The sequence below is a fragment of the Protopterus annectens genome, chromosome 9.part0, assembly GCF_019279795.1.
Source record: "Protopterus annectens isolate FY-2018-M chromosome 9.part0, PAN1.0, whole genome shotgun sequence".
In the NCBI taxonomy this organism is placed as follows: Eukaryota; Metazoa; Chordata; order Ceratodontiformes; family Protopteridae; genus Protopterus; species Protopterus annectens.
The window spans coordinates 1,137,599,824-1,137,625,117 of record NC_056743.1 but is presented as its reverse complement, the minus strand read 5'-3'; the positions used below and the strand labels follow the sequence as shown (position 1 = coordinate 1,137,625,117).

The 25,294-nt window shown below is 40.8% G+C and overlaps 1 protein-coding gene across 1 annotated transcript in view; it reads left to right on the top strand.

The window, feature by feature from the left end:
• Nucleotides 1–1,529: 1,529 nt before the first annotated feature.
• LOC122811867 (transmembrane protein 109-like) overlaps nucleotides 1,530–25,294 on the top strand; it is a 226,574-nt gene continuing 202,809 nt past the window's right edge. Inside the window, exon 1 of the mRNA XM_044083997.1 lies at nucleotides 1,530–1,887. Coding sequence (XP_043939932.1) covers nucleotides 1,648–1,887 — 240 coding nt within the window. The 5' untranslated portion in view covers nucleotides 1,530–1,647. The remainder of the gene's footprint in view (nucleotides 1,888–25,294) is intronic.

The following is a 25,294-nucleotide window of genomic DNA, read 5'->3' as shown; positions in this document are numbered from 1 at the left end:
TATGTAGTGGCAACTTGACCACTTGTGGCTTGTGGAGCGCAAACAGCCAACAGTAAATAAGGTAAAACAAGTTTGTTAATGATGCCTTTCATTCTCAGTTATAAAGTTATTTTCCTAAGTTCACTTACGGTGTTACTGCAGACTTTCTTTCCATTCACACACAATTAGCGCTATCCTCTCCAAGCCATCATGCCTTGCAGCATTTATTATACAAAATCTCCCAAGGACTAGAACTTGAGAAAATCTTGGCTTGAATGTTAAATATGTGGTTTAAATCTTGAGAAGTAAAATGTATAGGCCTATCAGTCATTATTGCTACTCACAGCCTAGTCTTTGGTATACTGCATGTTTTTTGTATAATACTTACTTTTATTTATTAGGTGGCCCCACATAACATAGTGCTCTCTATCATGATCCTCAGGAAACATTTAACAAAGAGAAAATAGTAAAGAGTATACAAATGAGTGCCAGCGAACATATCCATACTTTTGGTTCATAGCTTGTTGATGATGAGCCTTAGTAGGTTCAGTCAGTTTCCTTACCTAAGTAGTACCTCATAGGTGTTCCTCATTACAAGAAACTTTCCACTGTAAATTATTTTAAGTTTCTGTGTACATGTTACATCTCATAAATATGTTGCACCCATAGAAGAATATGAAGTTTCAAGTGTTTTATAGAGCAGAACACAAGTAAACATTGGGCCGGATTCAATAAAGCCTACACTAAGTGTACACTGTTCTGAGTCAACAGACAACACAGACATAACACACACCTTCTCCCTCACAATTTTAGTTTTCCTACTGATATTCTTGCAGCTTTAAATATTGACAGGGATTCATCGGGTTACCACAAAGTGTAGACTACATGTACACTTAGTGTAATCTTTCTGAGTGACTAGAAATTGCAAAAAAGTATGATAATTTTATTGAATACATATCATTTATGCATAGTGTACACGTAGTGTAAGCTTTATTGAATCCAGCCTATTAAGTAAAACTATCAGGATTTTTAAAAGGCCCTACATTTTTATTTTAATATTAAGGAATGCGGCTCCCATTGTTGCGGCTTGTTCCTTTCCACTCCTTGTCCTCCTGTGTTCAGTCTTATGATCAACCTGTTTGTTTACTAAATTTGTCGTGCTGATGAATGCAACTAATTTTCTTTTTTTTTTATTTTTTTTCCTGTGTAATTGTGCTGTTTTTTTCCTCAGTGTCACTTGTGAAAAATGCTTCTTGTGTGATGAGTACATATTCCAGAAATAACCCCATGAATTTTGAGTGTAGTGACCAACATTTCATTACAAAAGTGCAAAGAGGTTTGTTATAGAAAATCAGTAGGCAGGATAAGTAAATAACCTGAGAATGAGTATTCACTTGGTTATCAAGTAATTGTAACTTCTAGACAGCTGCTGAATTTCATTTGTAAGCGATGTGTTTTCTTGTTGCTATAATTTCTTTGTTTCTGTTTCTTTAAATCTCAGCTATGGTTAAAATTGTAACAGAAGAGAAAACTACATCTCCCAACAGACATGCAGCTGTGACTCATCACCTCTTCCTGTATGTATGTAGGCAGTGTGTTTGGCTGTAGCTCGAAACAGTAGGTCTACAAACTTCCTTGCTTTCCATGTGTCGTGCTAACTGAAAGAACATGCAGCCCAGCAGAACTAAAGAAACATGCAATCGCTGTTTCCTTGCTTTGGTAATTTTGTATTTGTTAAATGCCCAAGTTAAAGCTCATGTTTCAGATAAACCGTATTCTGCCTATTCCAAGCAGAAGACTCAAGGTTCAGTATCTGATTCCCCAGGATTTCTTGCAGAATTGCTCCAGTATCTTCAGGAAGGCCTAAAGAACTTACTGGGAAGAGAAGCAATGCAGCAAGTGTCTGAGGTGAGTGATACTTCTTTTTATTGACTTATTTTTCTTTATTTTATGTGACAACCAGACATTTTATTCTTCTGTATTCAGTTAGAAGTGAAGTAGGTGATCTAACCCAAAATGAACCTTAGCCCAGGGCATATTGATTCAGAAGGGCATGTACTTACAGAGGTGTATTTTATAAGTAACATATCTAGTTATATCAATCTATAATTTTACTTAATACTATATTAGTACTCCGTGACCTATAGACCTCTGTATTTAAGAGTATTTGAATGTACATTCCTGTTTAGTAATACAAGAATATATTTGTATATGGTAATAATTGGGTTTCTGTAGATTTTGTGTATTCTCTTCCTTGACCTGCTGTAAGGAAAGGTGGAACAAGCTCATGTGTTGTACATGTCTGTATCGTGGCATTCTTTTGTCATTAATCATTGGTGATGTAGCTATGTAAATAATTTGCTGATGTTTTCCCATTTACATGCCTCGTCTTGATCTTATACTTATCAACAGTGATGCCTGTTGCTCATGACATTAATGAAAAGCATCCATTATGAATCCCTCCATTTGCCCATTTAAATAATAGATAAATAAAGCTGGTGTTAATACACTGACTGTGTGCTTGCTGTTGGTAGCTTTGTTTCATTTTACGTGCTATATTCAGTACGTACAATGGGTGCATCCGTGAAGGTAGTAGAGTTTGTAGAAGATAGCACAGTAGTAAGTTCAATGACAAGGTGCTAGGCTGTGTTCATTGTAACATTTGGTTGGTAGAAGAATAAGCATTGCAAGAAGTGGTACATATGAAGAGTGAATCAACATGATGTTGTTTTTACATGTTATTTTTAAGATGCTAAGTGCAGATCTTAGAGAATTTGAGGCTTGTATCTTGCCTGTCTAACCATATTTAGAATATGCTTTTTGGTGTGTGAACCTGACTGTTTGCTTTGTGCAGGCATTCTTGCTGTTAGCTGTAGTGTTTTGAGTAAGTCTGGTATTTTGGTCACTTGTTTTAAGATTTTGGTCACTCTACATTTCAATTTGCTATTTTAAGCAGATTGCATACTAGTTACAGTTCATCGGAAAGTTTGCAAGTGATTGGTTAAACAGTGATTCTTAAGGTGGTGCATTGAGGTCGGGATATAACCCAAAATTGTAATTTTTTTACTCGAACATTGTATTTGTAATTCTTATCCCACCTCACAATAAAAAAGTAAAACTCTTTCCTAATGTTTTTTCTACACACACTTAATTGTCCAAATACTGTAGCTGTATATGTATACCCTTCTCTTGATTTATATATATATTGCCCTTTATACACACTTCATAGAAACCTAAACAGCTTAATGCAGACTATTAATCCACACACTATGATTCTCCCAGTTTCATATAGTTTTGCTTATAGCATTCCATGGCTCTCAAACCTCTTGGCTCTAGAATGAGGGAAAGTGCCAAAAATAACAGAGGTCAAAGTTCAATATCTTTGACAGTTTATGTAATCACTATTCACTTAGAAAAGTGGATTAATGTGCATTTTCTGAAGAATATTAAGTCTATAACCTCTGTGTCTGTCATTGCTGGCCTTGGCCCTTAATTCAATACTTTGTTACAAAGGTAAAATAACACATACAGACATTTTATAAGGAGATAAGCAAAATATTGAAGCAAAAATCGAGAAAGTGGAGAGATATGCTGAGTCTGTTCTAAGTGGCATAAAACCGTCCACAGCTATAATACTTACACATGTAACAGTAAGCACATTCATGCAAGGTGGTACAGTCTGTAAAATGTGGGCTCTAGACCGAGGTATAGGTGTTACTTTGTCTTTTCTCAGAGGCAACTCCACTGTTAAAGCTAGTTATTAAAATGTTGAAAGTCAGAAATTACAGTCAGCCTTTGAAAAAACTGATGCAACTGATACAGCTGTTACATTAATGGGAGTTGTTGGCACCTAGCACTCTTAATGTTAGCAGTTCCTAACAAACAGAAAAAGAAATGATGCTCAGAAAAACTCTGTACCCATGAACTACCACATAGGCAGCAATCTACTTAACACCAAATGCGTGATAAGAGACCTTGGGACCCAGGTGGACAGTAGTCTCTCCTTTGATAGTCACATGATAGTCACAAGCTACATGCTCGACGGACCTAAACCTTGTCACCACAATAAACCGGACACGCTGGGGGATAGATTCCTGTCCCAGAGACTTCCTATACTCTGGAACAAGCTACCCATCTATGTCAAGCAAAGATCTTCATTAGCACTCTTCAAGAAAAATCTTGATGAGTGGATGGGAAATGGCAAATACACCCCGCGGATCACTTCTGTGTCTCTACTGGACAGTGGCACAGGAAAATAACTTTCTTTGGGTAGCGTAAGCTATGGAATCTTGCTGGCTAGGCTTACGTAGTAGGCCCTTGGGCCGATAGCCTAGTACCTGCCTATGAACCTATGAAAGCAAAACGTTGTAGCTGTAGTATACTCACTGCCTCATATTGCTGTACATTCTTTAGAAATAACAAAATTTCTTGGGGTGTTAGTTACTACTATTTAAATTAAAATGTAACAATTCCCCAGTAGCTGCTTTCTCTCTGCAGTCACCACATATTGTAAGGTGTAATGTGGACATTTTGGCCATCAGGCCGTGAGTGCCCCTACTGCCACAGAAGTGGAAATAAGGGCATCATTCTGCAGACAGCTATGTTTTTAATTTAAGCCTTACTCATCTGTGGTGTACTAGGGTTATTCACAAGGGGGAGGGTGCAGTGCTTTCTCCACCTATATGCTAATATGCCCTTCATTTGCCCCCCCCCCACACACACACACACACACACATACACATCTTAAGTGCACCCACTGCCTTTCATCTTGGTACTGGAATCACCAGTGAAGCTTGTGTTCAGGCCATGCACCCAGGCATGTCCCCACAGCCTATTCCCTGAAAGTGATAAGCTGGCTTTGTCTCATCACTTTCTATCCCTACCATTATATACTCCTTATATCAGCTGCTTTATAAACCACAAAACATCAGTGTTCCAGAGACCAAAAGGTGTAAACACACAAACCAAGAAAAACACAAACATACTGAACCACCAAAATAATAGAAAAATTTTTAATGAAATTTAGCATTTTCATCCAATATTAATTAAGACTTCATCAGAACATACCATTAAACATTTAAAAAGACGTGTATAACTTTCATTGTCATGTGAATCAGCTGATTAAAATAGTCTCAGAACACTGTAAGATCTATCAAAATCTATTAACATTTGTGTATTAAAGACATGCAGTAGGTACGCACGTGTGTCTGCCTTCTGTGAAGGCTGGGCTCCGGGCTGGCAACTCAACACCTTAAAAACTCCACTGCCAGTCAGTCTGCAGACCGGTGATCTGCTGTGGTGACCCCTAACCGGGAAAAGCCAAAAGACATTGCTTTATTAATAGCTATGTTGGTAATTGTTCTGATGAAGTCCTGATTAATATTGGATAAAAGTGCTGAACTTCAATAAATTAATTTTGTATTTCAGTGGTTCAGCATTTTAATGTTGTTATTGTCTCATAGATGTTGGGCCACTAGCCATCTGGGTCATACTAAAAGTTTCATCTTTTTGTATCATGGAGCTGACTACAAATATATTATCTGGAATCTGTGATATTTAAACTAAAAACTAGTTCAGAACTGACTTGGAAAATAGAGAAATAAGTGCTGCAGGTTACCAGCAATCCTACATATGATTGGCATATATAGGTTCATAGGTTGAGTTGGGAGGCTGGCATAATGGTTAAGGCGTTTACCTTACAGACACAAGGTGCGGGGTTTGATTCTCAAGTTGGGCAATTGGCTAGGCTTAAAATGGCCCACAAGGGTAGTAGGCTAACCTATGAACCTTGTATCCTATGAGTTGCCATGCTTACAACTTTCTGGCGTTCACGAACCTTGATTGCCATGAACCCATTTTGACATTTTCTACTCCTCATGTAAATAGTAAAATTGTTTATTTGAAAACACGTCTTTATTGCTTTCATTTTGTAAACATGCAACATAACATCATATAATAAAAACAGAACAAATTAAAATAAATAACGAAACATTTGATGCATTCTGCCTTTGATATTATTAAATGGTTAACTTTCCTAGTTCATGCACGTGAACCTATTTTGTCTATACACTTTTTGATAGTAGTAATTAAATTCATATGAACTGTAACACAGACATCTCAATTAGCTAACATTCTTTTAACTGTCTTGCATTAGTCTTTACTTGAACATAAGTACAATATGTAAAATGATAAAAGGCAACTCCCTATCGATTAGAGGGCTCCCCATATAAAGTTACACTATTAACAGCCAAGTCCAATCAAGTGCACTCAATACAACCCCAACATTTTCAGAAATTTAAATTTGTATTTGAATTTCTTTATATTTTTCCTGGCAACCATCTAGCTACATACTTCTGTCATGAATTTTTCTTTACAATGTCTAAAATCAAAATGAATTTTTCTGTGCACTATGATTCTTCGCATTAACCAATGTATCCATTATTCCAGTCACATCCATGAATATTTGTATTGAACTTGAATTCCACTTTTGTGTGATAATTTGCTTTGTAATCAAAAGCAACATAAATCTTGGTTCTTCTAATTTAGTGTAGGAGATATATTTTTCATATGCCAGTAGCATAAGCATTTTCGTCAATATTATTTCCTTTTGCAAAGTTCTCAACAGTAACTTCTCGAAAGCTTTATTAAAAATCACTAGACTTGTTTATGATCAAAAGATATACTCCTACCGCCCTAATATATTTTCTTCACACCTGCACTAATGATGACCAACGTTGAAGAATAGACTTCTTAGATTTTTGGAGCGTAACAGTATTTGTGAAAACTCTGCCATGAAAATATCCTAAATGCTAACATTTTTAGCATATCTGTGTAACAAGCAATTACATTTCCATATGAAGTCATCTATCGAGCTAACGCTGGCATTCTATTTACATATTAAAAAATGGTAAACCATACTGTTTTACCTGCTGTCATGTGCCCCTTCTGCCACTGTCCTCATTTATTCCCATCAAATTGCTCTAGTCATCCTATCCATTCAATATTGTAATTTCATTTCTTTGGTAGCACATAATTTACTATCACTAATGTGGTTAGGGAAACTAACCAAAGCTTTATGCCTTCCTTTGCTAATAGTGTGCACCACTATCCTAGCTTCCTTCATAATGGAATTGCTTCTTTCTGTGTTGTAAATCCAAAAGGTATACCTGTCAGACTTGTACGCATTCTCTGTAGTGAACATCACTAATGTTTTCCATGTGGCATCATAGTCTTGCATACGCAACAAACACAAGAGACAGATTCAGAAAACTTTGCCATATTGGACTAAGTGAATTTGAATAACAACTGGCTATGCACAGGGTGTGTGCAATTCAGAAAAGCAAGTTACATTACATGGCTAGGCCAAATAATGCGGTCGGCCATGTTATGTAATAACGGCTGTTAATGAGGTAGCATGTATGACAGTGAGTCAAAACAATGACAAAGTGATTTAAAAATGTTTAAATGCCACACAACTGAGCTGGGCTTGCTGTATATTTGAACTTGGCTGTATGCCAGTGTTCAGCTAGGGTAGATTGCAGAATTTTGTTAGGGGTAGCCACAATCACGCATACATACATATTTCAGGAGTGGATAATAATGCCATTCTAGCTTGCCAATATACCAAAACATTTATTCCAATAAGTGTCTAGGTTATCCTTAAAATTGTCTAACAAGTGCTTGCTTTAATATAATTTGGTAGTGTTTTCCATAGGTTCATAGGTAGGTACTAGGCTATCAGCCCTAGGGCCTAGACAAGCCCAGCCAAAAAGGACTCTGGCTTTTGCCATCCAAGAAAATTATTTTCCTGAGCCACTGTCGAGCAGAGCCACAGAAGTGATCCCCCGGGTGAATTTCCTATTTCCCATCCAATCGTCAAGATTTTTCTTGAAGAGTGCTAATGAGGAGCTTTGTTTGATATAGATAGGTAGTTTTATTCCAGAGTATGGGAAGTCTCTGGGACAGGAATCTATCCGTCCGGCATGTTCTGTTTATTGTGGTGACAAGGTTTAGGTCCTTAGAGCGTGTAGCTCAGAGGGATTGGGATTTCTTTAAGTGAAGCATGTCCAACAGCTCTGGGTTTGACATAGCGTTGTATGTTGGGCAGAGATCACCTCTTGAGTAAGCGATATGCGATGGAGAAAAGCTGGAGTTTTTTGAGATGGTCTGCATAGGGCATCTGTTTGAGGCAGGTAATCCTCTTTGTGAGGTATTTCTGCGGCCTTTCCAGTTGTTGTAGATGTCTTGTGAGGTACATACCAAAAGGGGTATTGTACTCTATAATGGGTCTAATGAGTGATGAGTAGAGAGAAAAAATGACCTCTTTTTTTTTTCTAGATGAGAAAACTTTTGTGATGAGGTGTGCCACGTAGAAAGATTTCCTGACTACTGTGGCAATGTGATTATCAGAGGAGAGACTACTGTCCACCTGTGTCCCAAGGTCTCTTATCACACTTTCGGTGTTAAGTATACTACCGCCTATGTTGTAGTTCATGGGTAAAGAGTTTTTACCAAAGGGGATGACAATGCACTTTTTGGCATTGAGCTTGAGGCCATGGCTTTGACACCAGGCATCTGTCTCAGTGAGGCCCTTTTGTAGGATGTCCACATCGTTAGGAGTTTTGATTTTGGCTCCTAGTTTGCAGTCATCTGCGAACTTCGTTAGCCAAAGACTTTCTGGGTTAGCCTGTACTTCAGAGAAGTAGATACCAAACAGGAGAGGACCCAGGACCCAGGACTGAACCCTGTGGTACTCCACTTGTCACTGGTCTGAAGTCGGACTTGGAGTCTGCTACTTTCACAGTGTGGGTTCTGTCAGTGAGCCAGTTGGCAGTCCATCTTGTGTCATAGGGATTTATACCTAGTTGATTTATGTATAATTCCAGAGTGGGGGATGGTGTTGAAAGCCTTGGCAAGATCTAGATAGGCTGTGTGAACCACCTTACCCTCATCTACGGCTTTGGTGACTGCTTCAAAGAAGTCTTATCAGGCTTAGGAGACATGATCTGCCTTTTACAAACCCGAACTGGGTGGGGTCCAGAGTTTGGAGATTACCACTGTCTTTGTTTATACGTTCCATGATGATACGTTCCATGGCCTTGCAGACCGAGGCTCGTCAGGCTAATGGGGCGGTAGTTCCTTGGGTCCATGGTGGCTCCTCCCTTGTGGAGTGGGATAACAGTCGCTGTGCGCCATTCAGTGGGCACAAAGCCTGAGGTGAGGCTATGATTGAACATGGTACTTAGGTGGGATGCCAGTTTGTTCTGTAGTTTCTTGTAGAACACAGCCTGGGATGTTGTTTGGTCCCATGGATGATGTGTTCTTGGCTTTGGAGAGTGTGGTTTTTACCTGTGCAGCTGTGATTACAGGAACTTTGCATTCTTCCGGTATAGAGATGGGCTCTTTAGGGGGTGAGAGGGGGGGTAAAGTTTTAGGGGGTGAGAGGGGGGGTAAAGTTAGCACTGAACCTATCTGCCAGGATGTTGACAATATCAATTGGGTCTGTATATTTAGTGCCATTGTGCTGTAACTCAGAGCAGATCTGAGTGTTGCCATTGTGATTCTTGACATAGCTATAGAATGCTTTGTGGTTGTCTTTAGAATCCGTGGCGATTTTGTTTTCGTAACTAGCTTTGGAGGATTTTATCAGGGATCGCAGCTTCTTACTGAGGCTGACCAGGGAGCTCCTCCACTCATGGGATTTTACTCTCTTTTGCAACAGTTTCTTCCTTCTGTTGTACAGTTTGTTTATGGCAGGGGACCACCAGATTGGCTTCCTTTTTTTTGAGGATAGCGTCTTGGTTCTGTTTGGGATAGCACAATTCATGCACTTGTGTAAGTGCTTATAAAGTGCAATTGTATAGGATTCAGTAGTCGTAACTGTGTTGTCCATCTGCATGGGTGTCATGAAGTTGACCACTTCTGTCTTAAGAAGCATGAAGTTGGCTTTGGGGAAATTTTTTATCGTGGTTTCCTTAATGGGGCTGGGGGCAGGATGTGGATATCTAGGGTAATTGGCTTATGGTCAGATCGGACCAATGAGGCATTGACTTCAGGTGTGGAACACTGGTCACTCATGTTGGTAATGACTAGATCTAGGATATTGTTGCCCCTGGTTGGGGTGTGGATAAGTTGATCCAGGGCATTTGAGTTTATGAATTCCAGAAAGTGTTGAGCGAAGGAGTTGGTACATGAGTATTTTTCCCAGTTAATGGTAGGGTAGTTGAAATCACCCATTATTAGGGTGTTTGGTTGAAACCTAATATTTTCCAGTACATCAAGAAAAGAGGGGTGGGAATCCTGGAGCATGGTGGGGGATCTGTAGCAAGCTACAGTTTGGATTGCAGTTTTGCCCAGAGTTAATTGCACTTGGATAACCTCGGCTGCATTATGCTGAGCAACTAGCCTGGAGGTGTGGATATCCTTAATGAATATGGACACACCTCCGCCTTTGGTGTTCTGGTCCAGATTACATGGCCGAAAAGTGTGGTATGAGTTATAGCCTGGTAGTGCAGGGGCGCTCTCTGGAGCCTTGAACCAGGTCTCGGTCACTGCACAGATATCTATGTTCTCCATTTTAAGGAGTGCCTCGAGTGAGTGCATTTTGAGATTTAGACTTCTAGCATTGAGTAGCATCACCCTCAATTTTTGCTTGCATCATGCATCATTTTGCTTTAGCTACTCTCCGAGAACCCATTAGTACACCTGTCATATATATAATCTTCTACACAGGCTGTGTAATGATTCTCTGCTACTTTTTTGGTGGTTTCTAAATGCTTTATATACCTGAATAAGGTATTCTCTTAAAGGTCTGTATGAGACACTGTACAAGTTCAAATATTTTAGTCGTTCATAATAACTTAAATTTTCACATCCATAGACACCCTTGATATATTTCTGCTGAAGTCTTTCCAATGTACTCATGCTTGTTTTTTTATAAGGTTTCCATGTTGTTATTCCATACTCAGGTTTGTGTGTAATGTAATCAACAAACAATGATTTCACCATTTCTGATTTCCTAGACTTTATCAATCTTTTTATATAACCTATAGATCTGATATTGTTAATCCTCGTTCATTCCTTACGCATGGGTATCTGTTCCAAGCTCAGAACCGAGCTGGCCATTTTCCAAGCTCGCGTCAGCTTCAAACTCTTGAGCTAAACTCTTACCCACAATCCCCCTCTCACCTCAGATTTCATTTGCGTGTTGCCATTCGGTCATGTCAAGCTACTTCTCTTGAGCTAAGTACAGTCAATTGTTGTTCAATAGCTTTACAGATTACTTTTCTGTCAGAAAAGTTCATATTTTATTGTCTCTTACCCTATCACATGTAACGTTCATAATTTCTCCAGGTTTTTCTGCTTTTTCTTTACTGTTTCAGCAAGGTATTCTCTCTTTACTATCGTTGGCAATCTTTTTCCCTTTCTCTCTCTATTATTTCTTTTATTTATTTCCAGTTTGATAACCGGGGAAGTCCACTGGGCCTGAAAGCCCATTTTTAGTGGAGGCCCGGGGAGAAAAGCTCCATATTACAAACACATTGCACACTTAAAGCTCCATATTCCTAAACACATTGCACACTTAAACAATTTACAAACAAGTAAAAATAACATTTTTATACACTTGTATTGTTAGCATAGAAGAAAAATATACATAGATATGAAATGCAGATGAAGTAAATCAGAGGAAAAGTGTAGGAAAAAGGAGGTGCAGAGAATGCCAGGAGGACGATAAAAAGAACAGTTAGACAAAGATTCATTTTATGTTTGTGGTAAAAGATGCAGTGCAAGAATAGGCATATAGGCAGTGGGGAAGTGAAGATATAAAAAGAATTTACATAGAGTTTATACAGGGGGAAAGAAGATAAAGAAGTAGAGGGTGGGGAGCTTGAAGAAAGAGTTGGAAGAAGAGGGGCAGGAGGGAGAAAAATTGAAACCGGGATGTAATAGGATCTAGGTAGGAAGTATACAATTACATTTCCAGTTTTGGGAGAGGTGAGAATGGAGTAGAGATTTGAATTGTTCAGGGCTTGTAGTGACTCTTAGCAGGGGAGGAAGCAAGTTCCATTTTTTTGCTATAGTATAAGAAAGTAGACGGTGGCCAGGGGGGTCGTTTAGGTTTATGCACTGAAAGAAGATTTTGGTGGCTTGATCTTAGAAAGGCAAGATATTAGATTAGTGCAGGGCAAGCAGTGGGTTTAAAAAATTAGTTTGTGGGCAGTAGTAAGTTGGAGGTAGTCAAGATGATTAGGGAGTTCTAGCCATTGAAGACTATGGAGGGAGATGCAGTGGTGTGTAGAATGAGTAGAGTTAGTAGCGAATTAGGCGATTTTGTTGTAGCAACTTTCAAGTTTTGAGGAGATAGAAGCTGTGAGGTTGATTAGAAGAGGAGCACCATACAATAGAGAAGGTAGAAGGAAGGTAGAGGTGAGTTTTTGTCTTGTAGCTAATGATAGAAAGTTAGCATTTCTATAAAGCATAGCGAGCTTCTGATGTTTTTTTTTTTTTTTTTTTTTTTTTCCCTTCGGGTACTCTCTTGTACCATTGTTGGTACTTTTCTATTAATTAATTTGCTGTCATGGCAGATAAAAAAGGTAGTCCGGGGATATGATTGTGGACACAAGCTGCCTACTTCTGATGTACACTCTCTTTGTGTGCTTATTGTTTGGGAGCTTCCCATTTGTCTGTTGACCCACCCTGTACTATTTGTGAGAACTTTTCTAATAGAACCTTGTTGGAAAGGAAAAACAAGCTGATACTGAAGGGACTTCTAAAATCTCCCTTTTCAGAGGCTATTTCTGGGTCAGAGGTCTCAACCCCTCCTAGAGCCCATAAAAAAATGGATGTTTCTACTAAGGCTAAATCTTTGCCTTCGTCCCCGGCTAGGGACTCCCGCCAACCAAAACCTAAAAAGGCTAAAGTTTCGGCTCCGGAGCTCTCTGTCAGCCCCAGTGCTTTTGGTGCCTAGACCTTCGGCTCCAGTAGTGATTTCGGCTCCGTCTTCTCCTGCAGCCTTCTGTATATCAGCACCGAGGGGCTCCTCTGTTCAGACCATTGCCACTGTATCTGCACCAACTGTTCAATCGGTGCAGACCTTGACCGCGTCGGCTCCAAGATCTTCCTCGGAACCCGTGCCTTTATTGTTGACTCCAGTTTTGTCTTTTCCAGCTTTGACACCGACAACCACTTGGGCACCGATCCCTGTGTCTGTGCAGACAATGACCTCAGCACCAATGACTTCTTCGGTGCAGACAACAGTAGTCCGGTCTCTCTCGGCACCGTTGTCCTTGGTGCTGTCAGATGGGATGGGCGCCGAGTCTGCCTCTTCTGTGGACAGGCCTTTTTCTCCCTCCATCTCCGTGAGGTCCACAAGAAGCCTTTCCGAACATGATGTGTTCCGTCTTGTCGACCAGGTACTCTTGGCCAGAGGTATTCCACCCCTCAGGAACTATCCTTCCTTGGGAGGTGATCACCCATCTCCAAAGACCCCTTCTTATTCTCCTCCTTCATTGCCTTTGAAGTCCATGGATGTAGCACAGTCTTCCCCTTCTGCGGTTCCCTTTATGGATCTCACTAAGGAACCGCAGTTGACTTCATGGCAGGAAAGTTTTGCTACGACCTAGGATGTCAGCTGTGACACACATAGCTTGCTGCTCCACAGCCATCCAGGGACTCCGGGTTGGCAGGCTGAGCCACTGAGGGGAGGGGTGACCCCTGTCCTAGACATACACTCCTCTTCGGGTGGACCAGCCTTCCAACTGATGGAGAAGGCTTTGGCTGCTGCTGGCTATACCGGACTGTCTATACCTCTGCCCTCCTCTGGTACACTGGTTTCACAAGTCCTATCTAGCGGACACCAGGTGCAAAGGCCGCAGGACATATTACCTCAGGAATCCCCTTTTCCACGGTCTTCTCCAGCTTCTCCTGCTGAGGAGGTCCACCGGAAAAGTTCGTGTAAGAGGAAGCACATGGGACTCCACAGAGGAGTCCCTCACCGAAGACACAGATTTCGATGAGGGGGAAGGATCCCCTCGGTCACCCTCCTGAGGTATCCTTTGGTGATATCCCTCTGAGGTATCCTTTGGTGATATCCTCAAACTCCTGAAACAGAGAGTGACTGGCAGTCCTCTAATCCGACCTGTGAGGAATTTGTGTTCCTGCAGGCCTTTCGCACCCGGCCCCCTACCTCCTGGGTTACTCCACCTGCCGATGAACTTGTCCGGCTCATCGTGCAGCATGCTTGGAAGGCTCCTGATACTGTCAAAGCTATTCCCCGGAGGCCAGATAAGATCTTGTTCCCTCCTGCTTCGGATCCCCATTGGTCCAAAGGTCTTCCTGTGGATGCTTTGGTGGTGGCGGCCACAACAAAAAAAGGATCTGGCAGAAGAAGAAAGCCAGACTGTCCATCCACCTAACAGAGTCCCGGGCCCTGAACAGAATAGGGAAGTGCACCTTTGCTTCAGCGACCTTTTCTGTCAGGTCCCTGAATTATATGGCACGTTTTACCAGGCTTAAAAGGGATCTGGTTTCTGAGCTCTCTGAAACCTTGGCTGGTGCTGTGTCTGATGAGGTCCATGACAAAGTGGCCTCTCAGCTGACCACCATTGAATTTATATCAAACTCCTCTATGCGACTGATATCTCACGCATCAGAAGGAGCAGCTAGAGCAGTGGGTTCAGCTGTGGTCTTGAGACAACACGCCTGAATGCACTTGTGCAACTTTGCGGAACCCTTTAAGTCTTCTTTTCTTAATGCCCACATTGAGGCCTCCTCGTTGTTTGGGCTCAAAGTTAAAAGCACCCTGGCCAGATGTGAACAGGATGGTAAGACCCTTTCTGCCATAGGTATCCGTTATTCTCCCAAAACCAAAAGAGTGGGGAAGATATGGTTCAAGAAATCTCAGGGTTCTTTCCGTGACACACAGGCCGAGTTCTCCCCCAGAGGCAGAGGGGGAAACTCACAGGGAAGACGATCCTTTCGGGACAGATGGGGTCCGTGTAACCAGGGTTCCAGGGATTATTTCCCTGGTCAATCCTACCAGAGCTCCTGAAGAGCGGTCCAACTCCTTTCCTGTGGAGGTGGTTGGGGGACGTTTCTCCTTGTACCCTTCTGCCTGACTAACCATTACCATAGATTCCTGGGTTCAAAGGATTATAACCAGAGGCTATCCCCTTCGATCTTTGTACTGTCCCTTCAAAAAATCTTCCCGACGTTCCACCCAGTCAAAGGGAAGAAGCAGCACTAGAGAAAGAAAAGCTGCTAAGAAAGAGAATCATCCAAATAGTCCCTCCAGACCAGATAGGATCCGGATTCTACTCAAGACTATTTTTGGTGCCAAAGAAAACCGGGGACTGGAGACCAATTTTGGATCTCAGTGTACTGAACAAGTTTGTAAGAGTACAAAAATTCTGGATGGTCACAATACAGTCTATCCTTCCGCTTTTGGAAAAAGATGATTGGATGTGCTCTATAGATCTTCAAGATGCATACTACCACATAAAGGTGGACATGCCATCAAGAAGATTTATTTGCTTCTGTGTGGGAGCCAGTCACTACCAGTTCAGAGTACTGCCCTTCGAACTCTCTACATCCCCCATAGTGTTCACAAAGTGCATGGCAGTTGTCACAGCTCACTAGCGACTTCAAGGATTTCAGGTGTTTCCATACCTAGACGACTGGCTCATTTCTGCCCCCACCAGACATCTACTGGAAAAAGCCCTGGCATACTCTCTCCTCGCTGCTTAAAGGCTAGGCATAAACTGGCAGAAATCCAATTTCATCCCATCTCAGTCGGCAGAATTCATAGGGGTTATCTTGGACACAAAAAACTGCAGAGCTGCTATTCCAGAGCACAGAATTCTAAGGATAAAGCAACAACTAATTCCAATCCTTTCAAAGGAAAAATCCACAGCTCACTCGGTTCTACAGCTATTGGGTTCCATGGCAGCCTCCATCACCATTCCCCTGGCCAGGTTTCACATGAGGCTTCTACAATGGGTACTGCTCACCCAATGGTTTCCTTCTCAGCCATGATTCGAGTAACCCACAGGTGCAAACAGGATTTAAATTGGTGGATGACACACAATCTCTCACAATGGTCTCGCCCTTTCTCCCCCCAGCAACCCAAGGCCACATGACCATGGATGCCTCCCTGATGGAGTGGGGGGGACTACGTCGGGGACAGACAGTCCAAGGCACTTGGTCCGAACTGGAGGCCCATCTGCATATAAATGTTCTAGAGCTGAGGACGGTGCTTCTGGCGTTACAAGCATTCCATCCCCTTCTGCCATCTGGGACAATTGCGATTTGATCAGACAACATGGCGGTGGTCTGGTACATCAACAAGCAAGGTGGAACCAAATCTTACCCCCTTTGTCGAGAGGCCATAAGGATATGGCAGTGGGCGATGGCTACCAACCGTTTTCTTCTAACAACGCACATTCCCAGGAGTTCCAACGTGATAGCAGACAAACTCAGCAGGTGCATTCTTCAACCTCACGAGTGGTCCCTAAATCCATTGATAGCGGCGGAGATCTTCCACCACTGGGGCCATCCTTGCTGCGACCTCTTTGCATCCCTGACCAACTAATGCAGCAACTACTTCGCCCTGATTTCCCCTCCGGGACAGTCACCCAGGGATGCTCTAGTCCATGACTGGCCCTCAGGTCTTCTTTACGCTTTTCCACCCTTTCCCCTCATTCCCCAGTTTTTGAAGAAAGCCCGTCGGTTGAAGAGCAAGGTGATCCTTATAGCACCATATTGGCCTCGACAGATTTGGTTCCCCTTCCTTTGGCCTCGCCTACTAGATCGACCATGGATTCTCCATCCAACCCCGGAGTTGATCTCACACCCACAGAACCTGATTCATCCCAACTTGAACAGCCTGAAGCTCACTGCTTGGCTACTCCAATTCCCTTGATTGCCAGGCAGAATGATCTTTCTTTACCAGTATGTTATATTCTCATTGCTTCTCATAAGTCTTCCACTAGAATTACTTATGTGAGCAAGTGATAAAGATTTACCTGTTCGCTGAAAGATAAACAAGTAGACCCCTTTTCAGCACCAGTGTCGATAATACTAGACTATCTGGCCGACCTGTTTCAATCCGATCTATTGGCCTCTACCATTAGAGTTCATTTGGCTGCAATTTCTAATTTTCATGAGTGTGCCCAAGATTCCTCTCTTATGTCCCATAAATTGTGTAAGACCTTCATAAAAGGTATGAATCATCTGAAGCCACCTGAACCTATTCAACCATGGGATTTATCATTAGTTCTACAAGCTCTGACAATGTCACCTTTCGAACCAGCTTCTTATTGCGACCTTAAGTATTTGTCATGGAAAATCTTGTTTTTGGTTGCTATTACTTCTGCCAGACGTATTTCTGAGCTTCAAGCTTTATGTGTCAAGAGTCCATACTTGATTTTTCATAGAGACAGTGTTTCTGAGAACTAATTCGTCATTTCTGCCTAAAGTGATCTCTGAAATGTCCATTAATCAAGCCATTGAATTGCCAGTTTTCTTTCCCAATCATTCAAACAGAGGAGAGTATTGCCTACATACCCTAGATCTACACAGGCAAATCCGTTTTTACTTAAACAGGACTAAACCCTTTCGTAAATCTGACTAGTTAGTTATTTTTGGCCTTTTCTGGACCTAGATTAGGATCTGCTGTTGCTAAGGTCACATTAGCTAGATGGTTGAAGGACTGTATGACCTTTATTTATACACTATGTAATATCTCGTTGTCTACTACCATGAAAGCTCATTCAACAAGGTCGGTGGCAACTTCTGCTGCCTTCCATGCCAGAGCTTCTTTACATGACATCTGTGCAGCTGCAACTTGGGCTACGCCTCATACCTTCATCAGTCATTACAAATTGGATTTGGCCTCCAGGGGAAGAGCATCTTTCAGTTCTATGGTGCTCAGGAATGTCCTTTCATGAGAGCCTCCCAGGAATAGAGGTAGCTGGGGACTCTGTCCCATGCGTAAGGAATGAACGAGGATTTAACAGTATCTGATAAAGAAGTTATGTCTTTCCATAACATTCCATCCTCATTCAGTCATTACAACCCTTCCTCCTTCCCCCTCCTGTGGTTTCTAGTGGATCTCACCATCTGGTTCTCTTAGGTTATTTGACCAGAGGTAGCCTCTACCTTCTTTGACTTGCAAACTCAATCTGAGGTAACAGGAAGAGGGGGATTGTGGGTAATAGTTTAGCTTGAGAGTTTGAAGCTGACTCGAGCTCGGAACCGATACCCATGTGTAATGACTGAATGAGTATCAACAATACAGATGGAACATTATGGTAAGACATAACTTCTTTTTCTGTAACTATCATTAACCAATTGGTTGACAAGATTAGAAAAACTCACAGCTGAATCTACCTATATACCCTGGTCCTTAAGTGAATCTACAGTTTCAGTCACTCTGTGCTGTATTGAATATTCACCTTTCAGTCTCTGTCTCCCAAATCTCATATGCTTAGTTTTTGATGCATTACTCACCATATTATTCTCCTGTGGCCAAACTGTCAATTTAGTCAAGTTCTTTTGTAGATTTGCCCTATCTGTAATGCATGTAATCAGTTTACCCCATTTTCAAGTCTTCTGTTTACTAATTGTAGACCATCTCAGATGAAAAAAAAGATAGATCTGAAAGATAAAATCTAAACAAATATGGGCCTGGGACAGGGCCCTGTGGAACACCCTAACTGTAACCTAGAATTTCACATGTCCATTTGCTGTATGATATTTGCCATGTCCTATTTGTAAGCCATGCAGCTGTCCATCTTATCACGAGTGCATCAATACCTAGTTGTTCTAATTTATTGATCAGTGTTGTGTACAACCCTATAAAATCCACAAGTAAGTCTATATACATTACATCACTGCACAATATTTCATTCATAGCTGTTATGTTGTTGCGGAGCATCATGTTACAGGTGGTTATAGATCTATTTTCAACAAATGCATGCTGATATATGGTTTCAAGCCCCAACTTTTCCAGTTCTAACAATAATTTATCCAAAATAACAATTTCCGTTATTTTTTCCATAACATGACAGTTAACTTATGGGTCTGTATGACATTAAGTTGGACCTACTCCCCTTTCCTGTAAAGACAGGTTTAACAAGTGCTTATCCCCAATCTTGAGGAATCTCTCATATTTCAATGACCTAGTGAATAACTGCTATAACTGAACTGTAAGTTCATGCTGAAGTGCTAGCATGTCATAATTAGTAATTTCATCTCCTCTGTGCGCTTTATTTGGGTCCTGTTCATGCAGTTCATTTTCAGTATAATCTAATTTTATTTCAGCATCCTAGGTTACCTGGATGTTACTAAGGCAATTTGTCACCCTTTGTGGACTTAAGCTGCTTTGCATATGACTTTGTAACTATATCTATAATCTGTTGTGTCTGGGAATACATTTTAGAATCTACACACAGTTTATGAATTTATAAAATGATTTCCTGTTATGGTCAATATATTTATATAAATTTTCTTCAAATGTTTCTTGATCCACTAGCATTGCCACCTATCCACTTTTTTCCGTACTCTCCCAAAATCAAACTGATTGCCCTGTAGTTCAGAAAACTCTGTACAAACTCCAGCATTCTGTTTCAAAAGAAACATACTATCAGAGTTTGTTAAATCAGTGGATTTAATCTGCTTTTTTACAGAAAAGTATAGTAAATCAGCAGAAAAAAGCATCACAAACAGGAACAATAGGATGTTTCCCGCTCATCTCCCATGACAATGATGTCACAAAATGGGTAGGGAGAAGGAGGAGATGGAGTTATAGGTGGTGCAAGGGGTATGGCCTTAGTCCAGTTTTTGCCGCAACAAAAGATGGCAACCCTGTTTAATACACTGTGTTTAATTTGTCTGTCCATCTTGTTCATTTCAGTTTTCCAAGTTATAGTTTGTCTTTTTCCATTTCTCATATTTTTTGTCCCTCATCTTAATCAAATATCTTGTTCTTATGGAAATATATCCTCCTTACCAGAATCATAGCAAGGGAAGGGCAACCTAGTCACTCTTTAATACATACCAGCTTTTAAAAGCTAGTATTGCATTTGCGGTCAAACCTGAGCACTGTAGGACACCTCATTGTGGTCTAAACTGTAGCAACTTCTTACTACAATGTAGCAAGCAGTCTGCTACAAATTAAAACATTTAAAAATGAAAACTTGAATGGTGTAGCACTAAAAGCAGACTATAAACTGTAGCTACTGCTTGCTACATTGTAGCAAATAGTTTTCTACAATTTAAAAGTTAAAAAACACTTTCTTTAAAAAATAAAACCTGAGCACTGTGGCTCTCTGTGCATAGTCTAAACTGTAGCAACTGTGAGGAAAGAGGAGGATTAAAGGCAGGGTGCAGAAACTGGACCTGTTTGGCTCTTGGGATAGGAGGGAGACTGTAGTCGGCCAGGAGAGGACCTTTGTTTTTGCTCTTCAGTTGAAGAGCTGTGGGTGGGAGGGGTGATAGGTAGTGGATTGTACATGGTGGATATACTGCAGTATTTTTTTGCTCTTCACTTGAACAGGTGAGGGGGTGGGGCGCAACATTAGTAGTTGAACTAGATATGCTTCTGCTATCGATGTTCTTTACCTATATCCCAATGTTAAACAATGTTTTGATTTTTTTTTTTCTTTTCGGTTTCTCTTTCAAAACTTGGCACATTCCTTCTGCAGTTTTTCCACTGAACGCATCACTCCAATTAGTTTGCGTAGTGACTGCTTTGCTTCCATATAATTTGTTAATTTTTCCGTGCAATGATTTAGATTTCGTTTTGGCAGAATTTTCCAGAAACAGTTTAACCTTTATAACCCCATGATCTCTCTACATAGTGGTAAAACTTGACATGAAGTTAACAGTCATTTTCTTAGGAATAGAAACGACGTCTAGTATGTCCCATTCCCTGTTAGTCTTTTTTGCAATCTGAAGCAATTGTTGTTCCTGAAGATATATTGTATATGTCTTTGAATCAATACTGTTCCAGTCTGTTCCATGTAAATTTATGTCCCTAGCCACTATTATTCTTCCCTCCTGCATTTCCTGCAAGAAATACATGAATTCCTGTAGGTCATCAGCACTTGATGTTTGTGGTCTATACACTCCAACAGTTGTTATATTTATTGTTACAGGTATACAGTCTACAGTATTGGTGCTATCATAGAACACAGAATAATCACAGGTCTCATAATATTTAATCCCTGTCATAACACCTGTATTTTTGTTGGATTGTCTGTTACAGTAAAATCATTTACACCCTGACAGAACTGGTTTCCAGTTATTGTCCTTTAATCATGTTTCACAAACAATATCAACATCAATCTTGTAACAATACAGCAAATTTTCAAATCAAAAATAAAAATATTACTAATGCTGATAGCTTTAACAACCATCAGAGATGCAATATGTTGCTGTGAACTGTTAAATTTTCAGCCTGGCAAAAGCCCTGTTTTGCAACATATCTGCTGCAAAAATTCTCTTCCCTGTTCTTGACAAGTGCACACCGTCCTGTCTAAGCATGTGCCCAAAATTAGGTCTGAATGTCTTATATTTCCATTTTTTTCAAAAACGGGACATTTTTTCATATAGGTATTTACTGAATAAATCTTTTCAATCACTGTGACCTGACTGCTTTCTGTATGTGATTTGTGAAAAATATATCCAAACACCTGTACAAGCAATGCTGTCTAAGCGGGATGTAAGTTCCCTACCAACAGTCAGAGTCCTTGCAGATGAGATCATTTGTACCAGCAGGAATAAAAACAGCTCCATACTTTTACATTAAGACATTCTAAGGCCTTTCTCACATCCTGTATTTTTGCTCCTGGCAAATATAACATTATGAAAACAAAGCCGTCCCTCCCATACCACAAGAAAACCCTTCACTTCTCAGCACTAAATGCTCAAAGTCTTTGTAATAAAATCCCAAACATTCATGCCTGGCTTCAATACAATAAACCAGACATTCTATCCATCTCAGAAACCTGGCTCAAACCCCACATAAAAGACACTGAAGTAATACCACCTAACTACCGAATCCTACGTAATGACAGAAAGGAGGTGGGGTAGCACTCCTATACTCTGCATCCCTGTTAGTCACCCCTTATACCAAACCCTTCCCCACTTTTGGTAAGGCAGAAATGATACCAGCCTTACTTCATCTAAACAAGCAGAAACTCGTATTCATTCTCTCCCTCTATACCCCCCCCCCGGGGATAATGTCTCATGTCTTGAAAATATTCTGTCATGGGTCTCCAACATCACTCATGAAACAATAATCCTAGGTGACTGTAACATAAACTGGGCCACAATTCAATCACCCAATAACTTACTTACTATCAATTTGTATAACTTTACACAACTAATCAATATCATCACCAGACCCTCAAAGACCCCTTCTACCAGAAGTATAATAGACTGGATACTTGTGTCACATCCTCATTATATCTCAGATAGTGGCACTCTCCCAGACCCATTAGCTGACCATTTCCCTACCTTCGCCCATCACCTTCCTTCTTCGACACAACAAACCCACAATTACATATCCGCTAGATGTCTAAAAAACTTCAACCCTGAAACGTTCATAAATACACTTAAACACACTAACTGGACACCATTAAAAATCTTACCCCTAGACAATGCACTATCCTATTTTAACTCCTCTTTCTTAGACCTATTCAACTCCCTAGCTCCCCTAAAGACTAAACGCATAAAACAAACCCTGTTCCCTGGTTAACTAAGAACGCTTTAGCTACCATCAGACTTCGAGATGCATGGGCACGATACCAAAAACAAAGAACCTCCAATACCCTTACCGAATACAAAACATTATGTAATAAAGTCAAAAAAACTTACCTCAGACCGCAAAGCTTACTTCTCTACCCTCCATGCCAACCACAATACCAATCCCAAACTCTTTTGGAAAGGTATTTCTTCACTCCTACACCCCGGAATCCCAGAAAACCCCTGCCCAGACCCAGATGCAACTGACCTTGACTTAGCAACCCAATTTAAATCCTTCTTTATTGACTCTATAAACAAACAAGCTAACACAATCCTTTACCAATAACTCTGTAATTCCTTCCCACCATACTCCCTTCACCAACAACCCATCCCCATCCAGCAAACCATGCCCCCAGCCCCCTCCTTTTACCATTAATCCCATCACCACATCCACCACAAAGAAACTCTTACTAAAACTAAAACCTGGCACCAATGCCCTGATGAAATCCCCTCCTACTTCTTAAAACTTGCAGCCGATGTCATCACCCTGCCTATCACCATACTAATAAATTGATCTATCCTAGAAAGCCATGTCCCCCAACTTTGGAAGAAGGCCTTTATCAGCCCTCTCCATAAAGGTGGCAAGAACAATGACATCCCGATTTTTCGCCCTATTGCTCTTCTATCCCCCATCTCCAAACTACTTTAAAATTGTGTCCACCAACAACTCTTACCCTACCTGATCAACAACCAGCTTCTTACCCCCACACAACATGGCTTTAGACCAGGCCATAGTACCTCCACAGCCCTACTCTCCTTCCTCAAAATAATCAACAAAGCCCGTAACTGTAGTCACATTATATCCACTCTTTTCCTTGACCTCTCTAAGGCATTCAACACCATTTCCCACGACCTGCTTCTAACCAAGCTCTCTAAACTTAACTTAAACCGTACCTCTACCAGTGGTTCTCAAGCTACCTCACTAACAGGCAACAAGCAGTTAAATGGAAAAAATCTATATCACCCTTCCTTAATACATCCACAGGCATCCCCCAGGGGTCCATTCTGGGCCCCCTACTATTTAATATATTCATAAATGACTTCTATCATGCCATCCCTCACTCCAGCCTCGTATAATATGCCGACGACTCTACGATAATCTGCCTCTCCCCTTCCCTTACAACTCTTAATATATTAACTCAAGCCGCTTTCTCTGCCGCTGAACAGTGGATGCTCGATAACCATCTAGCCCTCAATGCTACCAAAACAAAACTCATGTTATTCTATACCTCCAAAACCTCTCACACAACCCTTCACAATAACTAGTAAAAATAATACTACCCTAGAACTTGTATCAGAAAGTAAACTTCTTGGTGTTATCAGTAATCAGCTCAAGTTCGACAAACATCTGCAATCAAATGTGAAAGAGATCCACCAAAACCTAGGTATGCTTTACCGCAACAAATGCTTTCTTTCACCCACCACCATGGTAACATTAGCCAACACATACCTTATCCCATCTCTCTTATATGGCGCATCCATCCCTACCAACCTACAAGTTCCCTCAAATCAAGCCTCTCATCCTGTTACAATAAAATATCCAAATTCACAGCAGGACATAGAGCCTCTACACATCACTGCAATTCCCTTCACCAACTGAATTGGCTAAAACTACCAAACCTCCTCACATATACCCAGCTCATTCAAGCACATAAGCTCAATCAAAACCCATCCCTTTGTCCCTCCCTTGCAAATATCTTTGTAATGTACAAACCAGGAAGACTCTTAAGATCCAACTCCCAAAACCTAATTAAAATATACAAACCAGCACATCCAGCAGGGAATCAACTAATGTCCTTCTCTCTTGCTCGCCTCTGGAACTCTCTTCCTCCCTCCATTCGCACCACCAATAGTCTCCCCTTGTTCAAAACCTCACTGCACTCCCACCTTACTTCAAGATGGATATGTTCTTGCTCCCATCCCACCTAACACCGACTGTATACACTTCTTAACGTGTTTATACTCATTCACCACCTGTTTACTACCTACTACATTCACTATGTTTTGCTAAATATCTCAGTAAATCCATTACTTACTACAAACCTATCCCAAGTGTAAATACTGTTCTGTGTGTGTGTGTGTGTGTGTGTGTGTGTGTATATATATATATATATATATATATATATATATATATATATATATATAAAATTTTTTTTTTTACGTGTATGTTTATATTCCCTTTGTCTTATGAGACACACATACTACTGTACTTTACCAGTGAACATATGTAAATAAGCAATGTGACTTATACCACGGAACAAAAGCAACTGACCAATTATTATGTACATCTGTCTTATCTGAAATGGCTTATCTGAAATGTACTGTATACTATGTATAACTGTCTTATCTGAAATTTATTTCATGTATTTGGCTTCCTTTCATTGTATTTGTATTTGTACTTCCTTTCATTATCTATTTGTATTTTTGTTTCTGGAGCTTTTCTCCCCAGGACTCCACTGAAAATGGGCCCCAGTGGCCCAATGGACTATCCTAGCAAACAAACTACAAA